General features: G+C 45.6%; 1 protein-coding gene across 1 annotated transcript; it reads left to right on the plus strand.

The window, feature by feature from the left end:
* Positions 1-7,712: 7,712 nt before the first annotated feature.
* On the plus strand, positions 7,713-24,264 carry LOC127200519 (ADP-ribosylation factor 2). The gene is made up of 4 exons (XM_051158842.1): positions 7,713-7,879; positions 14,272-14,382; positions 21,784-21,908; positions 23,419-24,264. Exons 1-4 carry the CDS (start codon positions 7,732-7,734, stop codon positions 23,578-23,580), a joined length of 546 nt encoding a protein of 181 aa, XP_051014799.1. The 5' UTR covers positions 7,713-7,731; the 3' UTR covers positions 23,581-24,264.
* The last annotated feature ends 297 nt before the right edge of the window (positions 24,265-24,561 follow it).

Consider the following 24,561-nt stretch of genomic DNA (forward strand, 5'->3'; position numbering starts at 1 on the left):
TGACACTGCGTAGGCAGACAGCCTTATGGCTGTCATTCCAGTCCTAACCCAGTGGTCAGCCTACCCCAGGAACAGCTTCACAGCCGCGTCACAGCCAGGCTTGGGATGATGCAGTTGCCATCTGTTTTCTGTCAGTGAACAGCATGGAGAAAGGCTGTGGACTTTGTAAATAAAAGGAAGAACCTCCGTTGCAATGCAGCACTCCAGCTGGGCAGGCATGGGCTGGGGGCAGGGAGAACTGTTTTCAAAGGAATGCCTATTTGCTCTTTGACAGATAAAGACAAACACCTATAGCCACACAAAATCAATTCACTCTGGAAAGTCTGAGTGGGCAGGAGACATGTTAGAGTCTTCCGTGGAGGGGGAAGTACTGTTGCTATGGAAACCAGATGATCCTTTTCTGTGATCAGAGCCCCAGTGCACTTGCCAGGCTGCCTAAGTCTGCACATCCATGTTGTGGGGCCAGAAAGCTGCCTGCAGCTCCTTCAAGGGAAAGTTCAGATGCTGGGCTCCTGAGCTTTCCTGCTCTGGGAAGCGGCTGGGTCACTTAGAACCTTAAGACACTGGGCTCACCTCTCACTGTTGACTGGCTTGCATATCATGGATTGATCATCATTCTGTAAGGGAGCTCAGTGTGCTTTCTTATAGAACCCAAAGCCACCAGCCCAGGGGTGGCCCCACCCACGATGGACTGGGCCCTCCCCCATCAATCGTTAATTAAGAAAATACCTTACAGGTTTGCACAATCTTTTTTTTTTTCAAGACAGGGTTTCTCTGTGTAACAGCCCTGGCTGTCCTAGACTCTCTTTGTAGACTAGGCTGACCTCAAACTCACAGAGATCCACTGGCCTCTGCCTCCCAAGTGCTGGGATTAAAGGCTTACACTACCATGCTCAGCCTATAGCTTGGATCAAGTTGACATAAAACCAGGCAGCACATTCACCAGGATCCCAGCTCATGGGCTAGTGTTGCCCACAATTAGGGGGCATTTCCCCTTCTCAGGTAACCCTCCCTGGAAGCATCCTCACAGATAAGCCCACAGGTTGTGTTTACCAGGGGGACACCAAAGGCAGTCAAGTTGACAATGAAGTTTTTTATTTTTTTTCTTTTGGGTGCTGAGGATGATACCTTGAGCCTTGGGTATGCTCCACAGGGGCTTCACCACTGAGTTTCAAACACCCTCAGCCAAGTTAACAGAGTTTAAAGTCTGTGAAACTTTCTTCTTTTTCCCCCAAGAACACATCGTGTTTTTCATACTTTGCAAGCAGCTGATTGACAAGAAATGTTTTCTATTACGGGAAATGCTTCTGTCATCACATCAGTGTCACCACAAACAATTCGTGCTTGTTGTAACTTACCTTTCTATCTTTTTTTTTTGTACATGACAGAAACCCTGTCACAGAGCTCCATTCTCACTGCTCTTCAAACTTCGTTATCAGAAACTGCATTTTTTTATTTATAAAATCGGTACACAATTTTCCTCTCAGCTACCTTTTAAAAATCATGACACTGTCTCTTCAATATCATCACTGGTAAGTTAGGCCTATTTTTCTTCTAGCCTTCCCCTCTCCACATCTACCATGAATAATATCATGATACAACTATAGTGTTGCTGTAATTTCTGGAATACCTAGCAAAGACGCCAATATTAAAGGCTTCACGCCATCCTATGGTGCTGCTGCTGCTGGTGGAACCTCTAATCCCTGGGACCTAGTGGGAAGCATTAAGGAGGGACACTCTGGTAGGAGAGTACTGGAACTCAGTGTTTTGCTTTCCTCTTTTTTGTTATGATAAAAAACATTTTGATCAAAACAGGAATTTAGGGCAGGAAAGGATTGTTTTAGTTTACACTTTGGATCACAGTTTATCATTGAGAGAAGTCAAGGCAAGACCCTCAAAGCAGGCCTGTTTGTTAAAGCCACACAACATCACCCCTAACTGGGAAACCTACTCATGGCTATGAAAGCACAGCCGAGATCACGGAGGAGTGCTGCCAGCTTGCTTGAGTGCTTACACATAGTGTGTTGGATCCTCCCCCATCAATCAACAACCACAGACCTACCCACAGGCTAATCCAATCTGGGGGCAACTCCATCTCAGGTGAATTTAGGTTGTGTCAAATTTACAGTGGAAGGTAACTCAGGCAGTATGTGTGCACACGCGCATGTTTGCCCAGCTATGATGAACAGGTTTTTTTTCCACCATGCTATCATCATCCCATGATGCCACCACAGTCCAAAACAGTGAGGTCAGTCAACCACAGACTGAAGCCCGGGAGCATTCTGACCAACCCAGTGCTGGTATGTGGGTGGGGCCAGGTTCACAGAGATATTTAAGGAAATTTGCGGTGGTTGAGCTAAAAGTAGAAACTACTTTGGAGCAAGAGTTTCTGGTCAGAAATACTCAGATTCACCGAGTGTGGTGGCGCACGCCTTTAAGCCCAGCACTCCGGAGGCAGAGGCAGGAGGATCGCTGTAAATTAGACGCCAGCCTGGTCTACAAGGCGAGTCCAGGACTGCCAAGTCTAACACCGATAAACCCTGGCTCAAAAAAAAAAAAAAAAAAAAAAGAAAGAAAGAAAGGAAGGAAGAAAGGAAGGAAGAAGAAATATCCAGATGCCAACATCGAAATTAGGCATGAAGATTTCCTACTTGGTATGAGGTTAGACTGCAGCTGTTCTTGTATGCAGACTTTCAACAGTAAGGAGAAATATAGCCACCAGTACCTTTTAAAGTCAGTTATCTCCCCGGGCGTGGTGGCGCACGCCTTTAAGCCCAGCACTCGGGAGGCAGAGGCCGGCGGATCGCTGTGAGTTCGAGGCCAGCCTGGTCTACAAAGTGAATCCAGGATGGCCAAGGCTACACAGAGAAACCCTGTCTCGAAAAACAAAAACAAAAACAAAAACAAAAAAAAGAAAGAAAGGACATAAAACATATACTAAACACATGCTTTCATGATTCCGATGGTTCACTTGAATGTTAAGCAGACGGGGATGTTGTTGTAATAGTTATCTGTGTGTGTGCGTGTGTGTGTGTGCGTGTGTGTGTGTGTGTATGTGTGTGTGTGTCCCTGAGGAGGCCAGTAAGGGCATCAGCTTCCCTGCAGCTGGAGTTAGAAGTGGGTGTTTATCCACTTGACAGAGATTCTAGGAACCAAACTTGACTCCTCTAAAAGAGCAGCAACTGCTCTAACCCAGCCTTCCTCCCTCCACCTAATTTACTTACTTACTTACTTAATTTATTTTGCTTTTGTTTTTTTGAGATAGGCTGTCCTGGCCTCACTTTATAGACCAGACTGATCTCGAACTCACAGAGATCTGCCTGCTGCCTCTGCCTCCCTGAGTGCTAGGATTACAGGCGTGTGCCACCGCACCATGTTCCTCCATCGAATTTTTAAAGGGTCATTTCTAGATTGCTTTTAGGTTCCCAGCAGAACTGCCAGGAAGAGTCAAGATCTCCCATGTTCTCCTCCTCCCCTTTCTAGCATCCTCCCCAGATACCAACATCCGCCATCACAGGGCTGCATCTGTTCTTCCTGAGGAGCCTACATCGACACAGCATAAACAAACAATGGAAAGTGCGCGTACGTTTGTGCATTTCCTGGGCTTCGACACCTATATTATACCGTATAGAATACTTTTGGATTTTTTTGTTTGTTTGTTTTTGGTTTTTGTTTTTGTTTTGTTTTTTCCAGACAGGGTCTCTCTGTGTTGCCTTGGCTGTCCTGGACTCACTTTGTAGACCAGGCTGGCCTCGAACTCACATTGATCCACCTGCCTACTTTTGTTTTCTAAAAGTATTTCAAGCTCCACTTATTTATCCCTTCTTCCCTACTAAGTCTTTGAAACCCTTAGTGTTTTTATTGGCAAGTATATAGCAAACCTTTTCTGTCTGGCTTCTTCTTTTTTAAAGATTTGTTTGTTTGCTTGTTTGTTTATTATGTATACAGTGTTCTACCTATGTACACATGAACACCAAAAGAGGGCACCAGATCTCATTATAGATGGTTGTGAGCCACCATGTGGTTGCTGGGAATTGAAGTCAGGACCTCTGGGAGAGCAGTCAGTGTTCTTAACCTCTGCGCCATCTCTTCAGCCCTCTACTTGGCTTCTTTCCCTTAGTAATGTACATTTAAGGTCTCTTTATGCTTTCCATAGTTTGTTTCTTTTTAGCACTGCATACAGCCGTTAACTGATGTACTAGGTTATGTTTGCTGTGCTATGGGACCGAACCCAGGCCATCATGCATGCCTGTGTAGTAGTGCTTTACCACTGAGCTTAACCTGATTACTTCAGTTAGGCCACATTGACAGGTTTTTGTAACCATTTTAACTAAACAAACTGGCATTATTTAGAATACTGAGTAATTTAAGGCCTTTCTCAAGAAAGGCACACTAGGGGATGGAAAAATGTCTCATTGGTTAACAACACTGCCTGGCCAGGCGGCGGTGGCGCACGCCTTCAGTCCCAGCACTTGGGAGGCAGAGGCAGGTGGATCTCTGTAGTTCAAGGCTAGACTAGTCTACAAAGCAAGTCCAGAACAGCCAAGTCTACACAGAGAAACCCTGTCTCAAAAAACAAAACAACAACAAAAAGAACACTGATCGCTCTTCCAGAAGAATGGGGTTCAATTCCCAGCGCCCACATGGCAGCTGACGACTGTCTGTAACTCCAAGAACTGACACTCTTCCACAGACATACATGCAGGCAAAACAGCAATGCACATAACATGAAAGTAAATAAGTTATTAAATAAAAGAAAGAAAGAAAGAAAGAAAGAAAGAAAGAAAGAAAGAAAAGAGGCGGGCGTGGTGGTGTACCCTTTAATCCCAGCACTCGGGAAGCAGGGGCAGGCAGATTGCTATAAGTTCAAGGCCAGCCTGGTCTACAAAGTGAGTCTAGGACAGCTAAGGCTACACAGAAAAACCCTGTTGGGGTGAGGGTGAGGCAAGCTGGGGCTCTGGGACACACAGGAAGATACTGGTGGCTATAATATTTCTCCTTACTGTTGAAAGTCTGCATACAAGAACAGCTGCAGTCTAACCTCATACCAAGTAGGAAATCTTCATGCCTAATTTCGATGTTGGCATCTGGATATTTCTTCTTCCTTCCTTTCTTCCTTTTCTTCCTTTCTTTCTTTTTTTTTTTTTTTTTTCTTTCTTTTTTTTTTTTTTTTTTTTTTGAGCCAGGGTTTATCGGTGTTAGACTTGGCAGTCCTGGACTCGCCTTGTAGACCAGGCTGGCGTCTAATTTACAGCGATCCTCCTGCCTCTGCCTCCGGAGTGCTGGGCTTAAAGGCGTGCGCCACCACACTCGGTGAATCTGAGTATTTCTGACCAGAAACTCTTGCTCCAAAGTAGTTTCTACTTTTAGCTCAACCACCGCAAATTTCCTTAAATATCTCTGTGAACCTGGCCCCACCCACATACCAGCACTGGGTTGGTCAGAACGCTCCCGGGCTTCGTTCAATCCTTGAGAATTCCTGGAGTTGATTGGCAGGGCAGATCGGAAATCTCTTTGCTTTTTTGATTGGTCACTTGTAGCCTCGGTGGGTGGGACACGTGGGCGTTTCGTGCCCGGATGCAGTGAGCTCCCATTGGAAGATGAAGCCGGCATTTCCAGAGCTTGGTGCCGTCGCCTAGGTCGCGGGGGGCGGGCTTCCTCCTGCCCAGCCTTTTTGTCATGACCATTGGTCAGATTTCTTGTCACTCAAGATACTCCTAGGCTATTGGCTCAAGGGTTCCCAGGAGGCGGCGGATGATTGGTTGGTTGCTGCTCCCGCCCCAGCCAGTCGCCATTTTATTGAGGAGAGCCGGATTCCTTTAGGCTGCCGCGGCGGAGTAGCGGTTTCGTTGCTGTGTTTGTAGGAGGTGTTCACTGCAGAGACAGGTGAGTCGCAGGCCGCAGGGGGAGGGACGGTGGGGCTCGCGGCCCGGTCGGCTTCCTGGGTGTCAGCGGGCTGGACACCGGAGAGCCGTGGCGGTGGCGGCCTGCGAAAGGGGCTGGGTCCCCCGGGTTCTCCGCCTCTGTCGGGTCGGGAGGCGCGGGGCTGGTGGGCGCGAGGCGGGCGCTGCGGCGGGCGCTGCAGCGTAGCCGTCCGCTGTCCCGGGCAAACAGAACCCTCGCCGGCCCCGAATTCTCGGCGCGCGTGCCCAGCCCCGCGCCCGCTCACTTGGCTACTGCTGTCGCCCGTGCCCTTGAGGTCTTTACAATCATTGTCACTTATGGTTTTCCTCCGCGGACGTTTGGAAAAAGGGGCTCTTACTCCAGAGGTTCACCTACCCACCATCGGGCCTAGGACCTCAGACCTCGGAGCGGGGAGAAGCGAGCTGGACAACCGCGAGTGCGCTGGGCGGTGACGAGGGGGATCTGACACTCTGCGTCCAGGGGCCTGAAAGCAGGAGGTCCCTCCCTTTCCCTCCAATGAATGGTCCTTTGAGTTTCCTGGTCTGTGACACTTCTCCCCTTCACCGCCCCGGAAATATGAAAGGAATTCAGGAATTTTGAATGCGTCAAGGTACCGGCGGATTCTTAGACCATGACAGATCTATGAATGGGGAAAGTAGTCTTTTTTTTTTTTTTTTTTTAAATCATTTGGCTCTCATGGGTGTACAGGACTGTCTCTCGCAGTAGAATGGAGTGGTGTGTACTTGGCCATAGTCCATGATACTAAACTGTTTTTAGGAACTGTTGATTTCCAAAGGTGAATGACGCGCTCTCTCTCTCTCTCTCTCTCTCTCTCTCTCTCTCTCTCTCTCTCTCTCTCTCTCTCTCTCTCTCACACACACACACACACACACACACACACACACACACACACACACACACACCAGAAATGGATTCCTTGGTGATCAATTTGCAAAGGAAAGCGATAGTTTCTGGAACAAGGATATTGTGGGGGTTTGTTTGTTTTGCGTTTTTTTTAGGGGGCGGAGCCTAATCCTAGCCCTAGAATGTCTTTTTGAACAGTCATTGTTGATCAAACAGTTTGTGTGCTGGATGTCCACATAGTTCTGCTTTTAAGTCTTTGAAATATTACATATAGGGCTGCAAATTCATATAGGGCTGCAAAAACTCACCTGACTTCATTGCTTCGTCAGATAACCTGCCAGGGATTGTAATGAAGAATGAAACAACTAGTGTTTAACTTGTTAGAAGTCAACAGAATTACCTTCTAGGGAGTAATGGCTGCTAGCACGCTCTGCGGGGACCTGGTAGTTAGTGAGCATTCATGGACCTCTGCACATAGATTTTAAGAAGACTGTCACCTCTATTAGATGCTGGATGCTAAAGTATGTTCTCACTTCTGCCTACCTGATGTGCATTTTAGTGGAAAGTCCAGTTATATGTTGTAACATTTCTTCCACAATTAAGGTGTCTAAAGGCTGCCACCATAACATGGCCTTGAGGCTGTGCTTCCCAATCCCACTTGGATGCTGCAGTGGAAAATACAGTTTTCTGGCAGAGCATCAGAGGGTGGCTTAGTGGTGTCTTCTTGAAAACAACATATCTTCCTTATTGGCCAAGCTGTACTTAACTTTTACTAGGAACCACCTCTAATCCCCCATGTATTTTCTGTCTATTACATATATATGGTATATGTATATATTTCACATACTGCACATATGTGTGTGTGTGTGTATATATGTATGTATATACATATCTGTGTGTGTGTATATATGAAGAATTAACTGTTAAACTTGCTTTTCATTCAGGTTACAGAATTCAGCTACAATGGGGAATGTTTTTGAAAAGCTGTTTAAAAGCCTATTTGGGAAAAAGGAAATGCGAATTCTCATGGTGGGTTTGGATGCAGCGGGCAAAACCACCATCTTGTACAAATTGAAGCTGGGAGAGATCGTGACAACCATCCCTACCATAGGTATGCCCATGACTACGGCTTTTCCAGTTCATAGTTAGCATGTTACACCCTGACATGTTACTGTTGCAGAATTTTCATTTGCGTATATATGTGTTATGTATGTACATGCATGTCCACACCAGGGGTTTCCTCTAGCATTCTCCACCCTATTTTTCAAGACAGAGCCTCTTCACTGAACCCAAACCTGTCATTTTGACAAGGCTGGCTGTCTATCAAGTTTGAGGATTTTCCTGTACCCGCCTCCCTTCTTTTTGCAGCACTGGTTACAGACATGTGCCATCAGGCCCATCTTTTACATGTGTGCTGGGGATCTGAGCTCATGTTTGATCGGCAAACACTTTACCCTCTGAACTATTCCTCCAGTCCCTAATGTGCTTCTTATATTGAATATTTGTTTCTTTAAGACTTTGACTACTTCACTGGGCAGTAGTGGCGCACACCTTTAATCCTAGCGCTTGGTAGGTAGAGGCAGGCGGGTCATTGTAAGTTCGAGGCCAACCTGGTCTACAACATAAATCCAAGACAGCCAAGGCTACACAGATAAACCCTGTCTCGAAAAAAAACCAAAAATCCCTTTTACTACTTCAAAAACATAAACTTTTTGAAGCCCCAAATGAGATTATATAAGTTTGTTCTTGTGTTGTTTCTTGGTTTTTGAGACAAGGCCTTACATTGTAGTCAGGCTGGCTTTGAACTTTGACACTCCTCTGACTCTCCCTCCTGAGTATACCACTGTGCTCAACCGCACACCCGGACCTCTAAGTGCTTCTCAGCATTCCTGGCTCATTCCTTGGCTCACAGGGGAGTTGTGGAGGAATTTAGGTTAAGCAAATTTAGACCTATTTGCTTGACAAGAGGAAAAGATAGTAACTGTTGAGGTGGTAAGGAAGCTCTACCCTTCCCCCTTTCCATACAAGCCCTGGGTAGGAACTAGCACTGTCTTTCTCAACCTCAGCCTCCGTTCTGCTGGCTCCCCTTGGGAGCGTCTCTCTGAACCAGGTGTGTCCTGAGTAGACTTTGTGTTCTTTTCGCTCTGGCTCAAGACAAGTACTTAAGATGGTAACGAGTTCAGCAATCTAGCCTCACTGTGAACCAGTGCTATGCTTTCTGAGCTTTAAAAGAGATTTGCAAAGGCATTTTTGACAGAACTAAATCTTTACCTTGTGACCTGCCTACAAAACCAAATCCCCAGGATGTCATATGCATTTGGACGCTGTCTGAGTTCTGGCATGGCTGACATGGGTCACCTTTTACATTGGGCACTAGCTTCAGGGATTGCAGCATTTGAAGAAAGTTGTAAATTAATAGGAATGTTCCCACACACAATTTGAAAATGTATAGTTCAAAATGAAAACAACTTTCCCATATTGAAAACCAATGTATAGTTTGGCAGATTAGCCTAGCCCGGGAAGGTTCTTGCTGCCATGTCTGACCATCAGAGTTTGATTCTTGGGAATCCACAAAATTGCCCTCTGTCCTCTACATGTGCAACGTGGCATTTGCTACTTGGCACATGCAAGGCCACACACACACACACACACACACACACACACACACACACACACACTATATATATATATATATATATATATCCAGAGATACATAAGTTTCAAATATTCTTTCAGTATTCTATTTAAAGATTTTTTAAAAAGATTTATTTATTTATTATTATGTATACAGTGTTCTACCTACATGTACACCTGCAGGCCAGGAGAGGCCATCAGATCACATTATAGGAAGCTGTGAGCCACCGTGTGGGTGCTGGGAATTGAACTCAGGACCTCTGGAAGAGCAGCCAGTGCTCTTAACCTCTGAGCCATCTCTCCAGCCCTCTATTTAAAGAATTTGAATGGTGTTTTTTTGTTTGTTTGTTTTTCCGAGACAAGGTTTCTCTGTGTAGCCTTGGCTGTCTGGGACTCACTTTGTAGACCAGGCTGACCTCGAACGCACAGCAATCCTGCCTCCAAAATGCTGGGATTAAAGGCGTGTACCACCATGCACGGCTTTTGATTGGTGAATTTTTTTTTTTTGGTTTTTTTGGAGACAGGACTTCTCTGTGTAGCCTTAGTTGTCCTGGACTCACTTTGTAGACCAGGCTGTCCTTGAACTCACAGCGATCCGCCTGCCTCTGCCTCCCGAGTGCTGGGACTAAAGGCGTGTGCCACCACACCCAGCGATTGGTGTATTTTTAAAGTAAGTGCCCTTTTCCAGTTTGCTAATGCAATAGTGTATGTGCTCACTTTTTGTTGATTTTCCTCTGGAGTCCTTCCTGCTTTCTTCCTTACCTCATGAATGCTGCCAGCCCACTGTTTTGGATCTCAGTTTAAGTGTTATTTCCCAGAGTTCCTTTCCTTTTTCCTCGCTCTAAGTCTCCATAGTAACTTGAAGTCATTAGTAACACTTGGAAACATTTATAGTTTATTGATTATTCACTGTCTTCTTCCCAACAAAGTAAATAAAAAGGAACCATGTCTGTCTTCTCACTGTCCCCAGCATCTGGTAATGCCTGGCCATGTTAGATGGCTAATACATCTTTGGTGAGTGAACTGCGCACTGATATGATAGTTTGTTTAACTAACGGCCTCCAGTGAGTCTTGCTCCTCAGCATCCTTGCCCTTGCTCCCTTCCTGCATGGGGCTGAACTTGGCCACGTGGTTTGCTTTGGCTAGTGAAACATCCCAGTGACTGAGAGCTGCCACCATTAGCTAAGGAAGCCAGTGTTTCTGGAGGATACAAGACCACCTGGGAAGGGAGCAGTCTGACCTGCTGGCCACTAGGTAAATGCAGCTAAATAGGAGGCCAAAGCCACCAACAGAAGAGGTGCCCTTCAGTCTAGCTCTTAAGCCAACACCAAAAGAATGAGCTGGCCTTCGCTAGATTAAAAGGGACAGCAGCAGGACAACATTGAATTTTATAGGTGGTTTAGTATTCCATTATAAGGCTGTATTTTAGAGTCATGTTCATTGCTAGGCGGTTGGGGTATTTATAGCTTTATAGCTATTTATGTGTGTGTGCACATGCATTTGGGTATCTAGGGCTGAGTATACTCTTGGGCATCCTCCTTTAGTCACTAGTTTATACCCCACCCCCTTTTGTCTTTTTTTTTTTTTTTTTTTTTTTTTTTTTTGAGACAGAATCCCTCATAGGCAGGGAACTCACCTGATAACTTAGGCAGGTTGGCTGGCCAGCTCCAAGGCTCCTCCTGTCTCTGCCTCTACTACCCCTGCCTCTCCACCTCCCACCCCAGTTCTGGGGATTGGGTTTAGGCCTTCATGCTTTCAAGACAAGCACTTTACTTTCTGAGCTATTTTTCCAGTCCTTGGTTTTGTTGCTAGGTTGGTTGATTTTTTGTTGTTGTTGTTGTTGTTTTTTCTAGACAGGGTTTCTCTGTGTAGCCTTGGCTGTCCTGGACTTGCATTGTAGACCAGGCTGGCCTCAAATTCACAGTGATCCACCTGCCTTTGCCTCCCGAGTGCTGGGATTAAAGGCGTACACCACCACCGCCCGGCTGTTTTTCCCTTTCTAAGGCACAGTCTTGCTATGCAGTTCTAGGTGACCATAAATGAGCGGCCTTAAGCTGGCAGCAGCTGTCCTGCTTCCTATTTTCAAGAGCCAGAATTTCAGGCCTACCCCACCATGCCAGATTCAACTGTTTGTCTTTGTACATAATGTCCAAGTGAGCAGCCTTCACCTTAAAAACATTTATTTTTATCTTCTATTGTTGTATGTGTGTGGGTATTTATATCTGTATACCACTTCTGTGCCTGGTGCTTTTGGAGGCCAGAATAGGGAGGGCATCAGATCCCCAGGAACTGACGTTACAGACAGTTGTGAGCTGCCATGTGAGTGTTGGGAATTAAACCTAGGCCTCTGGAAACGCAGTCAGTGCTCTAACCGCTGAGCATCTCTCCAGCCCTGTCTTGAGTTTTTGCAAGCATGTATTTCACTTCCTTGCAGTAGTCACTGGGAGAGGGCTTCTTATGAGAGGTGATATTGAAAGTGTATAAACAGGTTGTCAGACTATTCTCCAAAAAAGGTTGTGCCACCAGCAGTGAAAAGTGGAAATCTGCCATCTGATAGAGAGAAAACACTGACTTCTATTAGGACTGCTTTTATTATAGGTGAATAAATGAATAATGTCTTCTTTTGCTCTTCTCTGATTTCTTTTATTTTTCCCACCCTTGATTTTTTTGTTTGTTTGTTTGTTTGTTTGCTTGTTTTTTCTGAGGCAGGGTTTCTCTGTGTAATCTTGGCTGCCCTAGACTCACTTTGTAGACCAGGCTGGCCAGCTTCTGCCTCCCGAGTGTTTATTTTTTAACAGTATTTTTTAAAATTTTATTTTATTAAGTATACAGTGTTTTGAAAGCATATACAGCTGCACACCAGAAGAGGGCACCAGATCTCATTACAGATGGTTGTGAGCCGTCATGCAGTTGCTGGGAATTGAACTCAGGACCTTTGGAAGAGCAGGCAGTGCTCTTAACTTCCAAGCCATCTCTCCAGCCCTTGTTTCTTATTTTTAATGTTCAGTTGTTTTTGTTGTTGTGATTTTTGAAGAAGAACAATTTAGGTCGTGAACAATTCTTGTCAGGTACGTATTTTCTGGTTGATAAATGTGAAAAAGGAGCCAGGTGTGGTGGGCGCACTCCTTTAATCCCAGCACTCGGGAGGCAGAGGCAGGTGGATCACTGTGAATTTGAGGCCAGCCTGGTCTACAAAGTGAGTCTAGGACAGCCAAGGCTACACAGGGAAGCCCTGTCTCGAAAAACAAAGACCAACCAACCAAAATGTGATAAATGTGTCCTTTTTTTTTTCCCTATGTTAACATAAGGGAATTGTAGCAGGGCATGGAGGTGCAGGCCTTTAATCCCAGCACTCGGGAGGCAGAGGCAGCAGGAGCTCTCTAAGTTCGAGACCAGCCTGGTCTACAAAGTGAGTCCAGGGGAGCCAAGATTACACAGAGAAACCCTGTCTTCAAAAAACAATAAAACCATAAAGGACCTTTAAATTATTAGTTAGCCAAATGTATATTTTTCCTTCATAGTTTTATAGTATTTTTAGACAATTCCTTTTAAGATCATAACAATATTAGCTATTTTCTCCTAACTTTACAAGGTTTACATTTTTTATTTTAAAAAAATTAAATAAGGGACTGGAGAGATGGCTCAGCTTTTTTTTTTTTTTTTTTTTTTTTTTTTGGTTTTTCAAGACAGGGTTTCTCTGTGTAGCTTTGGCTGTCCTGAACTCTCACTTTGTAGATCAGGCTGACCTCCAACCTGCCTCTGCCTCCGGAGTGCTGGGATTAAAGGCGTGCACCACCATGCCTGGGTAATGGCTCAGCATTTAAGAGCACTTGCTGGTCTTACAAAAGATCCAGGTTCAAATTGCCAGCACCTACATGATGACTCACAGTCATCTGTAATTGGGTCCAATTGAAATGTGGTGCACATATGTACACACAGGCAAAACATTCGTACACATAAAATAAGAAAAAAAAAAAGAATAACTCAGATTTATGAAGAGTATACTTGCCCACTGGTTGTTTTTGGACTCTCAAGAGTGCAGAGTTGCCCAACAATGTTTGAGTGAGTGACGTTTTCATGCTAACGTGAAGTGCCTTATCATTTATTACGTTGTCTTTCAGAGGTGTCTTTCTGCACCACTTCCTGTTATATTTGTTTGAGCTTTATTCAGGTATTATTAGAAAGAATCCATTACTCATTTTTAGAAATTTCCTTGACTTTAGAAGAGCAAATAGAAGATCGTAGAACATAAAGATGTGGCTTTAACAGGGATCTGTAGCAGCTTAATGAGGCATTGCCCAAGCTGCCCTTAAAGCTTTAGGCAGCCGAGGATAACCTTGAGCGTCTGATCTGCCTTGCTCTGTCTGGAGTGCTGGGGTCACACCCAGCTTGGGTTTGTTTTTTAAGATGTGAAGTATGAAGTACACAGGCGTGCTGAGGTTGGGGATGACTCAGATAGAGGGCAATCAGTGCTGTGTACAGGGTTTCCACGGTGTGAGTTGAATCTAGCACACAGGTGGAGGAGACTGTCATTGTTCTAAGGTGGAGGGCAAATAGTGTGGGGAGGAAGTGAGGAGACTATACACCGTGTGGCAGGAAGTGGAAATCCCTCCCGGGGATGGCTTCTCTTTGTTCAGAAGTACCCTGGAGGGTCTTCTGTTAGAGAAAGCAGAGCTGGGAAGATGAGTGTTTGCGGGTGGATGGCCAGAGCACAAAGACTGACAGACTGAGGACTTTCGCTGTGTGACTCGTGACTGTTTATAAGCTGCTTTATAAATGAAAAGTACTTTCGAATGTTAATTGAAGTTATTTTGAATTGTTGAACCAGTGAAAGTCATAATGAAAAGTATATCTAACTTCCCTTCTTAGGTTTCAATGTGGAGACGGTAGAATATAAAAATATCAGCTTCACAGTCTGGGATGTTGGTGGCCAGGACAAAATCAGACCTTTGTGGCGACATTACTTCCAGAACACTCAAGGTAATGGTTGGAGGTGTGCGCAATGGGTGTGTCTGAAGGCGGGACTGGGATGCCTGCTGGCGCTCTGCTTTATTAGGGTGGCCAGCTGTTTCTGCACCACTGGGGAGGTGTCTTTGTGACATGGCTCCTAGACATGTCCCAGAAAAAGGACTTGGGTTTGAACTCCTTCTAATGTAGAAAGTTAGAAAATGGTTAGCCTATGGATTTTTGTCTTCCGGTTAATGGAAGAGTTTTTGCTCTTACACGAAGTGCCAGTTTTTGAAGAATTTGAACTCAGTCAAGTCCTTTAAGTCTGCTGAGACTATCTGGAAATCACATCCAAAGGGAAAGGGATGACTAGGGGTGGCCGGAACCCCAAATCTTGTCATCTTATGTGGCCACAGTGCTCCGATGGCCCTCCTTCTCCAGGTGTCTGAGCAAGCGTGGACCCCACTCGGATCTGCCCCTTGCTTCCCTGTCAGTGTGTTCTGGGAAGTAGTTATAACCCACTCCTGTTTCCCAGGGCTGTGTTTCAGTAGATGGTGCCTTCCTGGGCCTTGCCATTGAAACAGGCTGTTGGCACGGTTCTCACCCCTGACTCCCATGTAGAATCTTTACCATATGGCATCTAAGTTTACTCACTTGGAATCTACTTAGAACATATTTGCTTTTGACGAGAGTTTTTGTTGCATGTGTTCAATAGTAAAGAGTCTTTAGGACCACGCCTCCAGGTGAATTGTCCCTTTATATCTCATCAGTATTCACTGAGTTGTTACTTGACACATTATTTTCTCAGCTTGTAGATTTTAGAATATCTTTCCTTAAAATAGGGTGGTTTTTTAAAAAATTTTTTTCTTCTGAGACAAGATCTCATCTGTAACCCAGGATGGCCTGGAACTTCCGTGTAGTTAGCCTTCACTTTCTGATCCTCCTGCCATCACCACCTGGCACCTGCATTACAGCTGTGGGACACCACACCCAGCTTTATATGGTCCTACAGACTGAACCTAGTTTATGGTAGACAAGCATTCCATCAATTGAGCTGTCTAAGTACTGAGTCCTAAACACTTTCTTTAGTGGAAAATTAGAAATACACAAAGGGAGAGATGAATCTGTGATGAACTCTCTGTATCCATCACTCAGTCTTTCTAGTTAACACTTTGCTATCCCAGATGTGATGCCTTTGACTCATGCATTCCCTCAGTGCTCAGTGCCAACTTATGAGGCTTTTTACTTTGTTGTTGTTGTTTTGTTTGTTTATTTGTTTGTTTTGCTTTGGGCTTTTGAGACAGGGTTTCTCTGTGTAATAGCCCTGACTGTCTTGGACTCACTTTGTAGACCAGGCTGGCCTCGAACACACAGAGATCCTCCTGCCTTTGCCTCCCAAGTGCTGGGATTAAAGGTGTGCACCACTACTGCCAGACTACTATTTTTCAAAACACAATCTCCATGCAGTTATATCACTTCCAAGAGTAACGATTCTATGTAAATCAGCTGTCTTGGAACTCACAGAGACCCTCCTACCTCTGCCTCTCAGGTGCTATGATTAGAGGCGAGTGCCACCACACCTGGCTTCCTTCTTGTTAAATAATAAATGTCGTTTGGAACTATCACAGTCAGGGTCTCGTGTAGCCAAGCTATGCTCAAACTCATATGCCCAAGGCTAGCCTTGAACTTCTGAACTTGACTGTTTGGTGGGGTTACAGGTGTGCACCACCATGCATGTACCCACCTCGCCCCCTTTTGAGTTTGGAGTCCATGATGCCCATACTGGTCTGTTTCCAACCCCTAAACTCAGGTGGTCTTGCTTAGTGTTGGGCTTCCAGGCATACTGCACAAGGCCTGGCTTGTTCCTTTTTTGATGCACACTGGCGTTGCTCCCACCTTTTTGCTATTGGGAACAATGCTGCTGTGAACATTCTCCTGTGGGTATTGGAGTTCCTCCTGCCTCTACCTCCTGAGTGCTAGAATTATGGTGTGTGCCACTGGGTCCAGCAGAGTTCTTATTTCAATTATTTTGATTTACCTCTGAGCAGAATGACTGGGTGAAAGATTTTTCTGTCATTGTTTTGTATTTGTATTCTGTTGTCATATTCTATGTATATAAATGTTTATATATTTAGATATATAAAAAACATTTTTTATAAAGACATGCACTTGTTATATGTAGTCCAGGCTCACTTAAAACTCAGGATCTTCCCACAGCAGCCACCTCAGCTGAATTAGCCAATTTTGTTCTGATTTGGTGTTGCTAGAGGGTTAAACCCAGGGCCTCAAGCATGCTAGGTAAGCACTCTGCCACTGAGCCCCTGGACACATCTAATCTACTTTTAAGCCTACAAGCCATTGGTATTAAATACATTCACAATGTTGTACAGTCAATACCATTGCCCATCTTCAAAAGCCATCTCACCTTGAACAGCTGAAATCAGCACCCACTAAACAATGGCGCTCTTCTGCCTGGAGCCCTTGCAGCCACCGGGTTTTCATACTTTGATGCCAGTGTCCTCAGATGCTGTCAGCCTGATTTCTCCAGATGAAGCTCCCTATCAGGCTTCTACCACGTGATCCTAGTGTACACTGAAGGGTGCGGAGAACTCTGTTGTTTTGTTAGGAGTCGCAAAATGGTGGTTTCTCTAACTTGTGTTAAATGTGACAGTGGGCCTAGTCCAAGCTGCCCTTGAACTCTTTATTGTTTTCCTTTGTGGTGTTGGGGGTTGAACCCAGGGCCTTATGCATGCTAAGCTGGCACATCGAGCCACTCCCTCAACCCCATGTCGCTCTTCTTCTCTTTGATTGCTGAAGTCTTTTTCTTTCTTTCTTTCTTTCTTTCTTTCTTTCTTTCTTTCTTTCTTTCTTTTTTTTTTTTTTTTTTTGTTTTGGTTTTTCAAGACAGGGTTTTTCTGTTTGGCATGGCTATCCTGGAACTCTGTAGAATAGGCTGGTCTTGAAATCAGAGATCTGTCTGCCTCTTCCTGTTAGAGTGCTGGGATTACGGGCATGCACCACCACACCTGGCATGCTGAAATCTTTTTTTTTTTTTTTTTTAAAGGTTTATTTATTTATTATTTATACAGTATCCTGTCTGTATGTGTGCCTGCATGCCAGATTGCATTATAGATGGTTGTGAGCCATCATGTGGTTGCTGGGAATTGAACTCAGGACCTCTGGAAGAGCAGACAGTGCTCTTAACCCCTGAGCCATCTCTCCAGCCCACTGAAATCTTTTTAAGTAAGGAATTTCCTGAATACATTCTATACAAGGAAACCAGGAAAAACACATCCTTCTTTATTTTCAGAGAAACCACATCTCTTCCATGGGGATGCATAGGTTTTTCCATTGTGGTGTAGTGTGTGTGGCAAGAAGGATAGGTTTTTTGATGCTCACTGGAGTGTGTATTTATCTTGGTCTGGTGCTTGGCAACTTGGCCATTTCTCACCATTTCATCTGTAATAAACTAGAATAGCGGGATTGACCTAGGAAACGTTAGGTAACTTCTTCTGCTTCTATTCCTTCATCTTAAAAAGAGGATAAAGCCTGCTGCCCAAATCCCTGGCCTGAAATGGGGTTAATTTTGTGAAGTGCTCAGTTGTGTAGCTAAGAGCACTCAGAATCTCAGGCGGATGGTGTTCTCTGGCCACACTTCTCCTCCACCCTATTCAGTTTTCACAGTTAAGCATCAAGCTGAGGTGCATTTTGTCTTCAGTCTTCTGTTTGTAGCAAGCCTAATTTTCTAGCCTGTCAGCAACCGTTGCTCTGATGGAGGGAGGTAGTTATGTTCTGGGAGGGAGGGGTGGTGTGCTGGCTCTTCATGAAACAGCAAGTAGGAGCTGTGTGGAGAATGGGGCTTGCCGTCTCGGCTGGGCCGCGTGTCTCATCTGTGAGTCGTCTTGGATACTGCCCCTGCTCCGTCAGGCTGTCTTTTAATTTAAATTGTTTTCATCAGTCTGTTGAGTATGACAGACGTTAATGAGTGCCTTTAATTCTCTATTAAGACATCAAAGGCTGGGCCTGGTTATCCAGGCCTGAAATACTCAGAATGCCACGAGAAGCACATGTTCAAGGTCTGCTTGGACTGCCAGATAACTTCAGGACAAGCCTTGTCAACTTTGTGAGATGTTTCAAAACAAAAAATAAAAAAGCCTGAGCTGTGGCTCAGAGCTCAGGCCTACAATGCTTTTCCAGTGGGCAGGAAGTCCTAGTCTCTCCCGGCCCTGTGTTGGTTTACGTGCATAGACTAGAATGTAAACCATTTGATTTCCTAACTGATAACTGTAGAGTACAAAACTGTAGAGTACAAAAAATAAAATAAAATAAAAATGGCAGTTTGAGGCAGGGTTTCTCTGTGTAGCTCTGGCTGTCCTGGAACTCGCTCTGTAGACCAGGCTGGCCTTGAACTTAGAGATCCTCATGCCTCTGCCTCTTGAGTGCTGGGATTAAAGGCGTGTGCCATCACCATTTGTTTAATTACTGAATGGCAGTTTATCTGTATCAAAAAAGAGAGAGGAATACAAAAAGTTTTATTTTTCAGATAACCTCCCACACACAACCACCTTTTATTTCTTGTATCTACACATACTTTTTCTACAAGTGTAGATAGTATAATAAATATATTACATATATCCCCCATCTTTCTCTCTCTCTTTTTTTTTTTTTTTTTGGTAAGATGAGAAACAAGGCTGAGATCAAACCTAGAATTTTGCTATGCTCGGCAAGTGTTCTTGCACAGGGTCTAGTTTTGTAGGTCAGGCTTGCCTGGAACTCGTGGTCCTCCAGCTATATATGGCTCCTTTACAGACTCTTCATGGATCAGTGTGCAGTCATTCTGATGGGAGGTTTTTAGATGAGGACCCACGTCAAGCAGTGTAAAGTAGGACATACTCTGGCCTCTAATTTAATTCTATCTTATTTTTAAGGGAAGAAGTGTGTATTTTGGCCCTTGGTTTTAGAGGACTCCATCATGGCTGCTTGGGTCTCATTCACATGAGAAACGTGTGGTTTTGCTTGCATTAGGAATGGCAAAGCGAGAACAGTCATTTCTGCTCTGTTGGTTTTGCATTGGTAGCTAAGGCTCTGCTTGAATTTCCACATCAGCTGCTGTACTTAGAACTGTCTCCAGAACTTCAAGTAGCATGCCAAACCTGTGTGGGTGGGCTTGAGGTTTCCATTTTCAATCCAATATGATATATCAGACACAGCTTTGACTCACATGAGAACTCTAAGCACGTTAGAAGCATTGAGTGCTGGTCTGCTGGGTAGGCTGCCTGGAAGGCCTGGGACACACAGAGACATGGGCAAAGGGCCAGGCCTCGTTTTCTCTCTTGAACAGTTGTGAAATCTCTGTCATCTGACCCTACTTCCTGTTTCCTACCAGAGTCTCTCCTGCAGTGTCCCCATGAAGTGTGCCCTCAGCTGGGTACTTCTAGCAGAGTCCTCTCGGAAGCTCACTTTACCTTCAGTCCTTCTGCCTCTGCCCTGTGGACTTCCTGTGGCTTTTCCTGCTTGTCTTCTGTCTCCTCATTGAGCTGTACAAGGCACCTTGCTTGACTCAGTTGTGGCCTTTCTGATATCTGCAGATAGCTATTGGTCTCTCACCAAGGGGTTTTCTTCTAGGTAGTTTCCCTGCTCCTATCACTTGACCTGGTCCCTGGTGCCCTGGTGCCTTGCTAGTTCTTTGATACCCCGTGTGCCTGTGACTTGAGAGCGTTAGGGCCAACACTGGCAGTGCAACATTCCCAGGATGAAGGGATTGATGTCCAGAGGAAGCTGCTTGTTTTCACCTACGTCCCAGAAACAGAGGAGCTGTCACTCCTGGTAGTTGAGTCTAGGATCAAGTGACGTCTCTGGACAGCTGCACCACATTTTTGTCTCAAAGGTCTTGCTTTCAGCCAAACACCAACTTGTTACTGTCATTGTCACGTGGAGTCCTGACTGAGGAGCTCTTCTCCAGTCTGTGCTCGCTCTGCATGTGCTTCCTCAACAGTGTGGCAAGTCTGGACAGGTTTCAGTCCTTCCCTTAGATGTCATGTGGCGCTCATGATGGTGCCGCCTCCAGCCTGCCCTGCTTTCTCACCTCCCAGCATTCCTCTGGTGATGTAGTGGGAGCTGCACGGCTCTGACACCCACTACCCAGAGCTGGGCTGCATTTCACAGTTTAAGAGCACAATCTTATCTTGATTGCTTCTGTCATCAGCTATAGCAGATTAGGCTCCCCCAACCACCCTGACTTCCTGCTGGATGGTTTTATAATTTGGCAGCCTTCACTAGCAGGTTTAATAGTTTGTGAGGATGAATCACAGGACTCAGGACAGAGCTGTGCTTGAAATTACAGGTTTATTACAGCAGCAGGACACGAGTGCAGCAGTCAGCAGGAAGGTGCCTGCCAGCCACAGCTTCTGTTGTCCACTGCCCTGAGATTCAGGGAGCAGCACCTGTTCTGCCAGCACATGGATGTGAGACAGCAAACAGTGCTGGCACCAGGGAAGTTTATGCGAGCTCCTGTGGCCATGTGAACATTGTTTTTATTGGGACTCCATTACAGAGGCACATGGAGTGACTCACTGGGTCATGTGAGTCAAACCCCCACCTCCCTCCCTTCCCAGAGGCAGTCTTATTAGTATAAACTAGCGGGGGTGTGCTCCCATCATCAGAGACTCCTCTCCCATTGAAAGTCCTGGTGACAGAAGAACAACCACATTCTTTACTGCAGGTGTCCATCGGCTCTTGACATTCTCACAAATGCAACCTACAAATGTTGAGGGGTTTATAGCTTTTAGGTGCCTCTTAGTATGTATGGAAGGACAGTTTCCTTTTTTGTCTCATGGGGTACAAAAGGCTTTCACATGGGCTGGAATGTCCAGTAGCATCCAACACTGTTTACCTGGAAGTTGCCGACTTGACTGCTCTGTCCTTCCTTCAGCCCTTTCCTCCCCTAAGCCCCGACCTGCTTTCCTGGGACCACTTCCAAGGCAGCATACCTGCTCCTCGGCCTTTGTGCAAACCGTGTTCTTCCAACATCCTTTTCCCATCGGAGGTGGAAATTAGTGACTAATAAGCAAACCTAACTTTTCTTTCTTCCTTCTGGCTGATCTGCTGAAGGGCTGTGATCCTTCTGAGCACGGCAGGTGAGATGAATGTACAGTAAGCTCCCTAACCCTGAGCCCTGCAGACTTCCCAAAGAGAGTGATGAAGAAAAGGAAGGAGGAGACAGAGTCTCATTATGTCTTAACAGCTCAGCATGACCTTGAACTTGTGGGTGGCATTTCTGCCTCCGCCTCCGGAGTGCTGGGATTCCAAGCCTGTGCCATGCTCTTGTTGCCTGCCCTCTGTGAGTCCTTACTGTGAGCAGGGAGCAGCTGTGTGGACATGCAAATGGCTGCGCTCTAGGCTCATGTTTCTAACACGCTTGGGGATCCTTTGCAGGTCTGATTTTCGTGGTTGACAGTAATGACAGAGAGCGGGTCAATGAGGCCCGGGAAGAACTAACCAGAATGTTAGCCGAAGATGAGCTCAGAGACGCAGTTTTATTGGTGTTTGTAAACAAACAGGTATGTGGTTGTCAGCTTTCTGAACACTGAGACTAAATTTACTGCCAGATGGCTCATTTGAATATATAGATTCTAAATTAGATGCCTGCCTCCTCCTCACCAGTCCTAACCATAGCTTCTCCCCCATCTCCTATTTAGAATGTCTTATAGTCGCTCCGTAAATACTAATCAGGCATCTGCTAGGCTCCAGGCTTTGCTGCAGGTATTGGGCACTTAGCAGTGAACAAGTGACAAACGTCTGTGTTTACCCTGTGGTGGGAGGAGAGCAGGGAAGAGAGACTAATATGTCTGCTAGAGTGCTGTGGAGGAGGAGTGCAGGGTGCTGTGGGAAGTGCTGGGCATGACCTACAGCTGAGCCAGGAGGGAAGGGAGCCACAGGTTGCAGATGCAGAAAGAGGGGTGAACAGGGAAGAGTGGATCCTCAGGGGCTATTGTTGCAGAGGAGGAGCCTCAGCTAGAAAGGAAAAACCATGAAATGTGGGGGGAAGGCTGATGCAGAACTGCACAGCCTCTGGGTCTGAGCTGAACCAAACCCCAGAGAAGATGGAGTGGGGCTCTGGGAGGTGACCTCTGTGCACAGGAGGTGTGCCCCCTTTCTCCATTTCTTATGAAGCCGAAATTGTACGGTAATGACAGTGCTACAGCCAGTTTTGTCACTTTAGACTTACCAACTGCAGTTGTTGTTGTCACCTCCACTCTAAAAACATGACTTCCTGGGGTGGCTGGATCATGATTCACTCACCTGTTACCTGTTGTGCTGGTAGGATGCCAGGCAGTTTCACTAGTGGGCATAACGGGCCTTAAGCAACAACATAATGGCTTTGTTTTTAATGATAAAAACAGAACAAGTCCAGAGTGGAAATTTGAAAAGTTGAGAATGTCAAGTGAAACATTTTTCGTGTGAGCACGTGAGTGTGTGAAGAGCCCTGGGACTGTGTGGCCGGGAGTGGGAGCAGCTTTCTCACACTGTGACTTACACAGGCTGTCCAAAACCTAGTATTCCATTTAAAGAAAGCCAGTGTTACATTCTGAATACCTTCCATTCCTCTAGCTTTATTGACAGGTTAAAATTATGTATCTTTTTCCAGAGAGAAGACTTTCTATGCCCATGTAAGCAATTATGTGGTTGTATACCTCTTTACATTCCAGGGGTTATGGTTTACATTGTTTTGTGGCCTGTATTTTCACTTAGCATGTATTTGATATTCTGCCATATCAGTGCATCCAGATCTTCCTTTGATGCTAGTATATCCTAGTCAGAGAAAAGAGAAAGATTCCTGCTTTATATTCTAGTTAAAGGAGGCATGGTGGCAGAGAGGATGGTGAGAGGTGGTCAGATCCAGAATAAAATCTGGTTCTTGAACTGTTGGGGTGGACTGAGAAGGAAAAAGCTAAGGTTTTGGGCCTGAGCAACTGAAATAGGCACTGTGGGTCAGGATATGTTTTAGAGGACGCTCTTGTTGTATTGCATGAATACAGGTTGGTAAACTGTTTGCTTCTTTTCTTTAAGGATCTTCCTAATGCTATGAATGCAGCAGAGATCACAGACAAGCTTGGCTTACATTCCCTTCGCCAGAGAAACTGGTACATTCAGGCTACCTGTGCCACCAGTGGAGATGGGCTTTATGAAGGCCTGGACTGGCTCTCCAACCAGCTCAAAAACCAGAAGTGATCAGAAGCAACCCATTCCCCATGCATCGTGGCAAAGCCAGCTGGCCTTTCCTGTGTGCATGTGAGCGTGTGAGGAGCCCATGGGGCTGTGCGGCTGGGAGTGGGGGCAGCTTTCTCACACCGTGCCTTATACACGCTATACGAAAACCAGTATTCCATGTTAAGAAAACCAGTGTTACATTTTGAATGCTACCTTCCATTTCACTAGCTTTGATGGTCATTTTTGCTAAGGCCCCCTGGATGTGATAGCCAGAGCATCTCTAGGCTGGAAAAGAAGAGAGCTAGAGCTGGACATGGTCCTGTTGCTGCGACCTGGGTCTAGCATCTCCATATACTGGAATCCTGTTGGACTTCAGTGTCCTATTGTAAAAAGAAAGGAAGGATCTGTCATTCTTTCCCACTGTGCCAAAGCTAGCGGCTCACTTTAAAGCAATCAAGAAGAAAAGATACATTATTATGTGAAGAGGGTCAGAGGGGAACACGTCTCCAGAGTTCTGTTAGTTCAGAATGACTCATTTAGCTTGTTTTAGCCCAAGGAATCGGTGACCTTTTTCACTAGAGCACCCAGACTAACACTAGAGAAGTTTCCAGCTTGCCCCTCACTTGCCAAATGGAACCGCAGTGGGCTGCTGGCCAGCAGGAGGCCAGGACTCTCCCCAGCCACGTGCTCCACAGTGGAGTGTAGGCTGGCTGGAGGAAGTGAAGTGTTCTGGCGTCACTGTCTCAGGCCCTCAGGCTGCTGCTCCCACTGCTCTGCGCTGTGCTGAGCATTCTTCACATGAAGCAGACAGTTGCTCCTGGGTGGAGTTGTCACTGTGTCCAGTCATCCCAGTCTACTGTAGGCTGTTAGTTAGAATCTGTTTCCAGAACTGCACATCCCTGAGTTCTGAGAGTTTGAGAAAATCAGGAGGTTAGTAATGTAGGGGATGAAGCTCCCAGTGACCCCTGGTACTCCCTGGGTTGGTGCTAAACTTCGCTCTGA

This window comes from Acomys russatus, chromosome 16 (genome assembly GCF_903995435.1).
Source record: "Acomys russatus chromosome 16, mAcoRus1.1, whole genome shotgun sequence".
Taxonomy (NCBI): Eukaryota; Metazoa; Chordata; class Mammalia; order Rodentia; family Muridae; genus Acomys; species Acomys russatus.

Excerpts from the sequence above, each read along its gene's own strand:
- LOC127200519 (XM_051158842.1), top strand. The coding sequence starts at position 7,732 with ATGGGGAATGTTTTTGAAAAGCTGTTTAAAAGCCTATTTGGGAAAAAG. Across the intron at positions 7,880-14,271 it reads GACAACCATCCCTACCATAG|GTTTCAATGTGGAGACGGTA; the intron begins GTATGCCCATGA and ends TTCCCTTCTTAG. Across the intron at positions 14,383-21,783 it reads TTACTTCCAGAACACTCAAG|GTCTGATTTTCGTGGTTGAC; the intron begins GTAATGGTTGGA and ends GATCCTTTGCAG.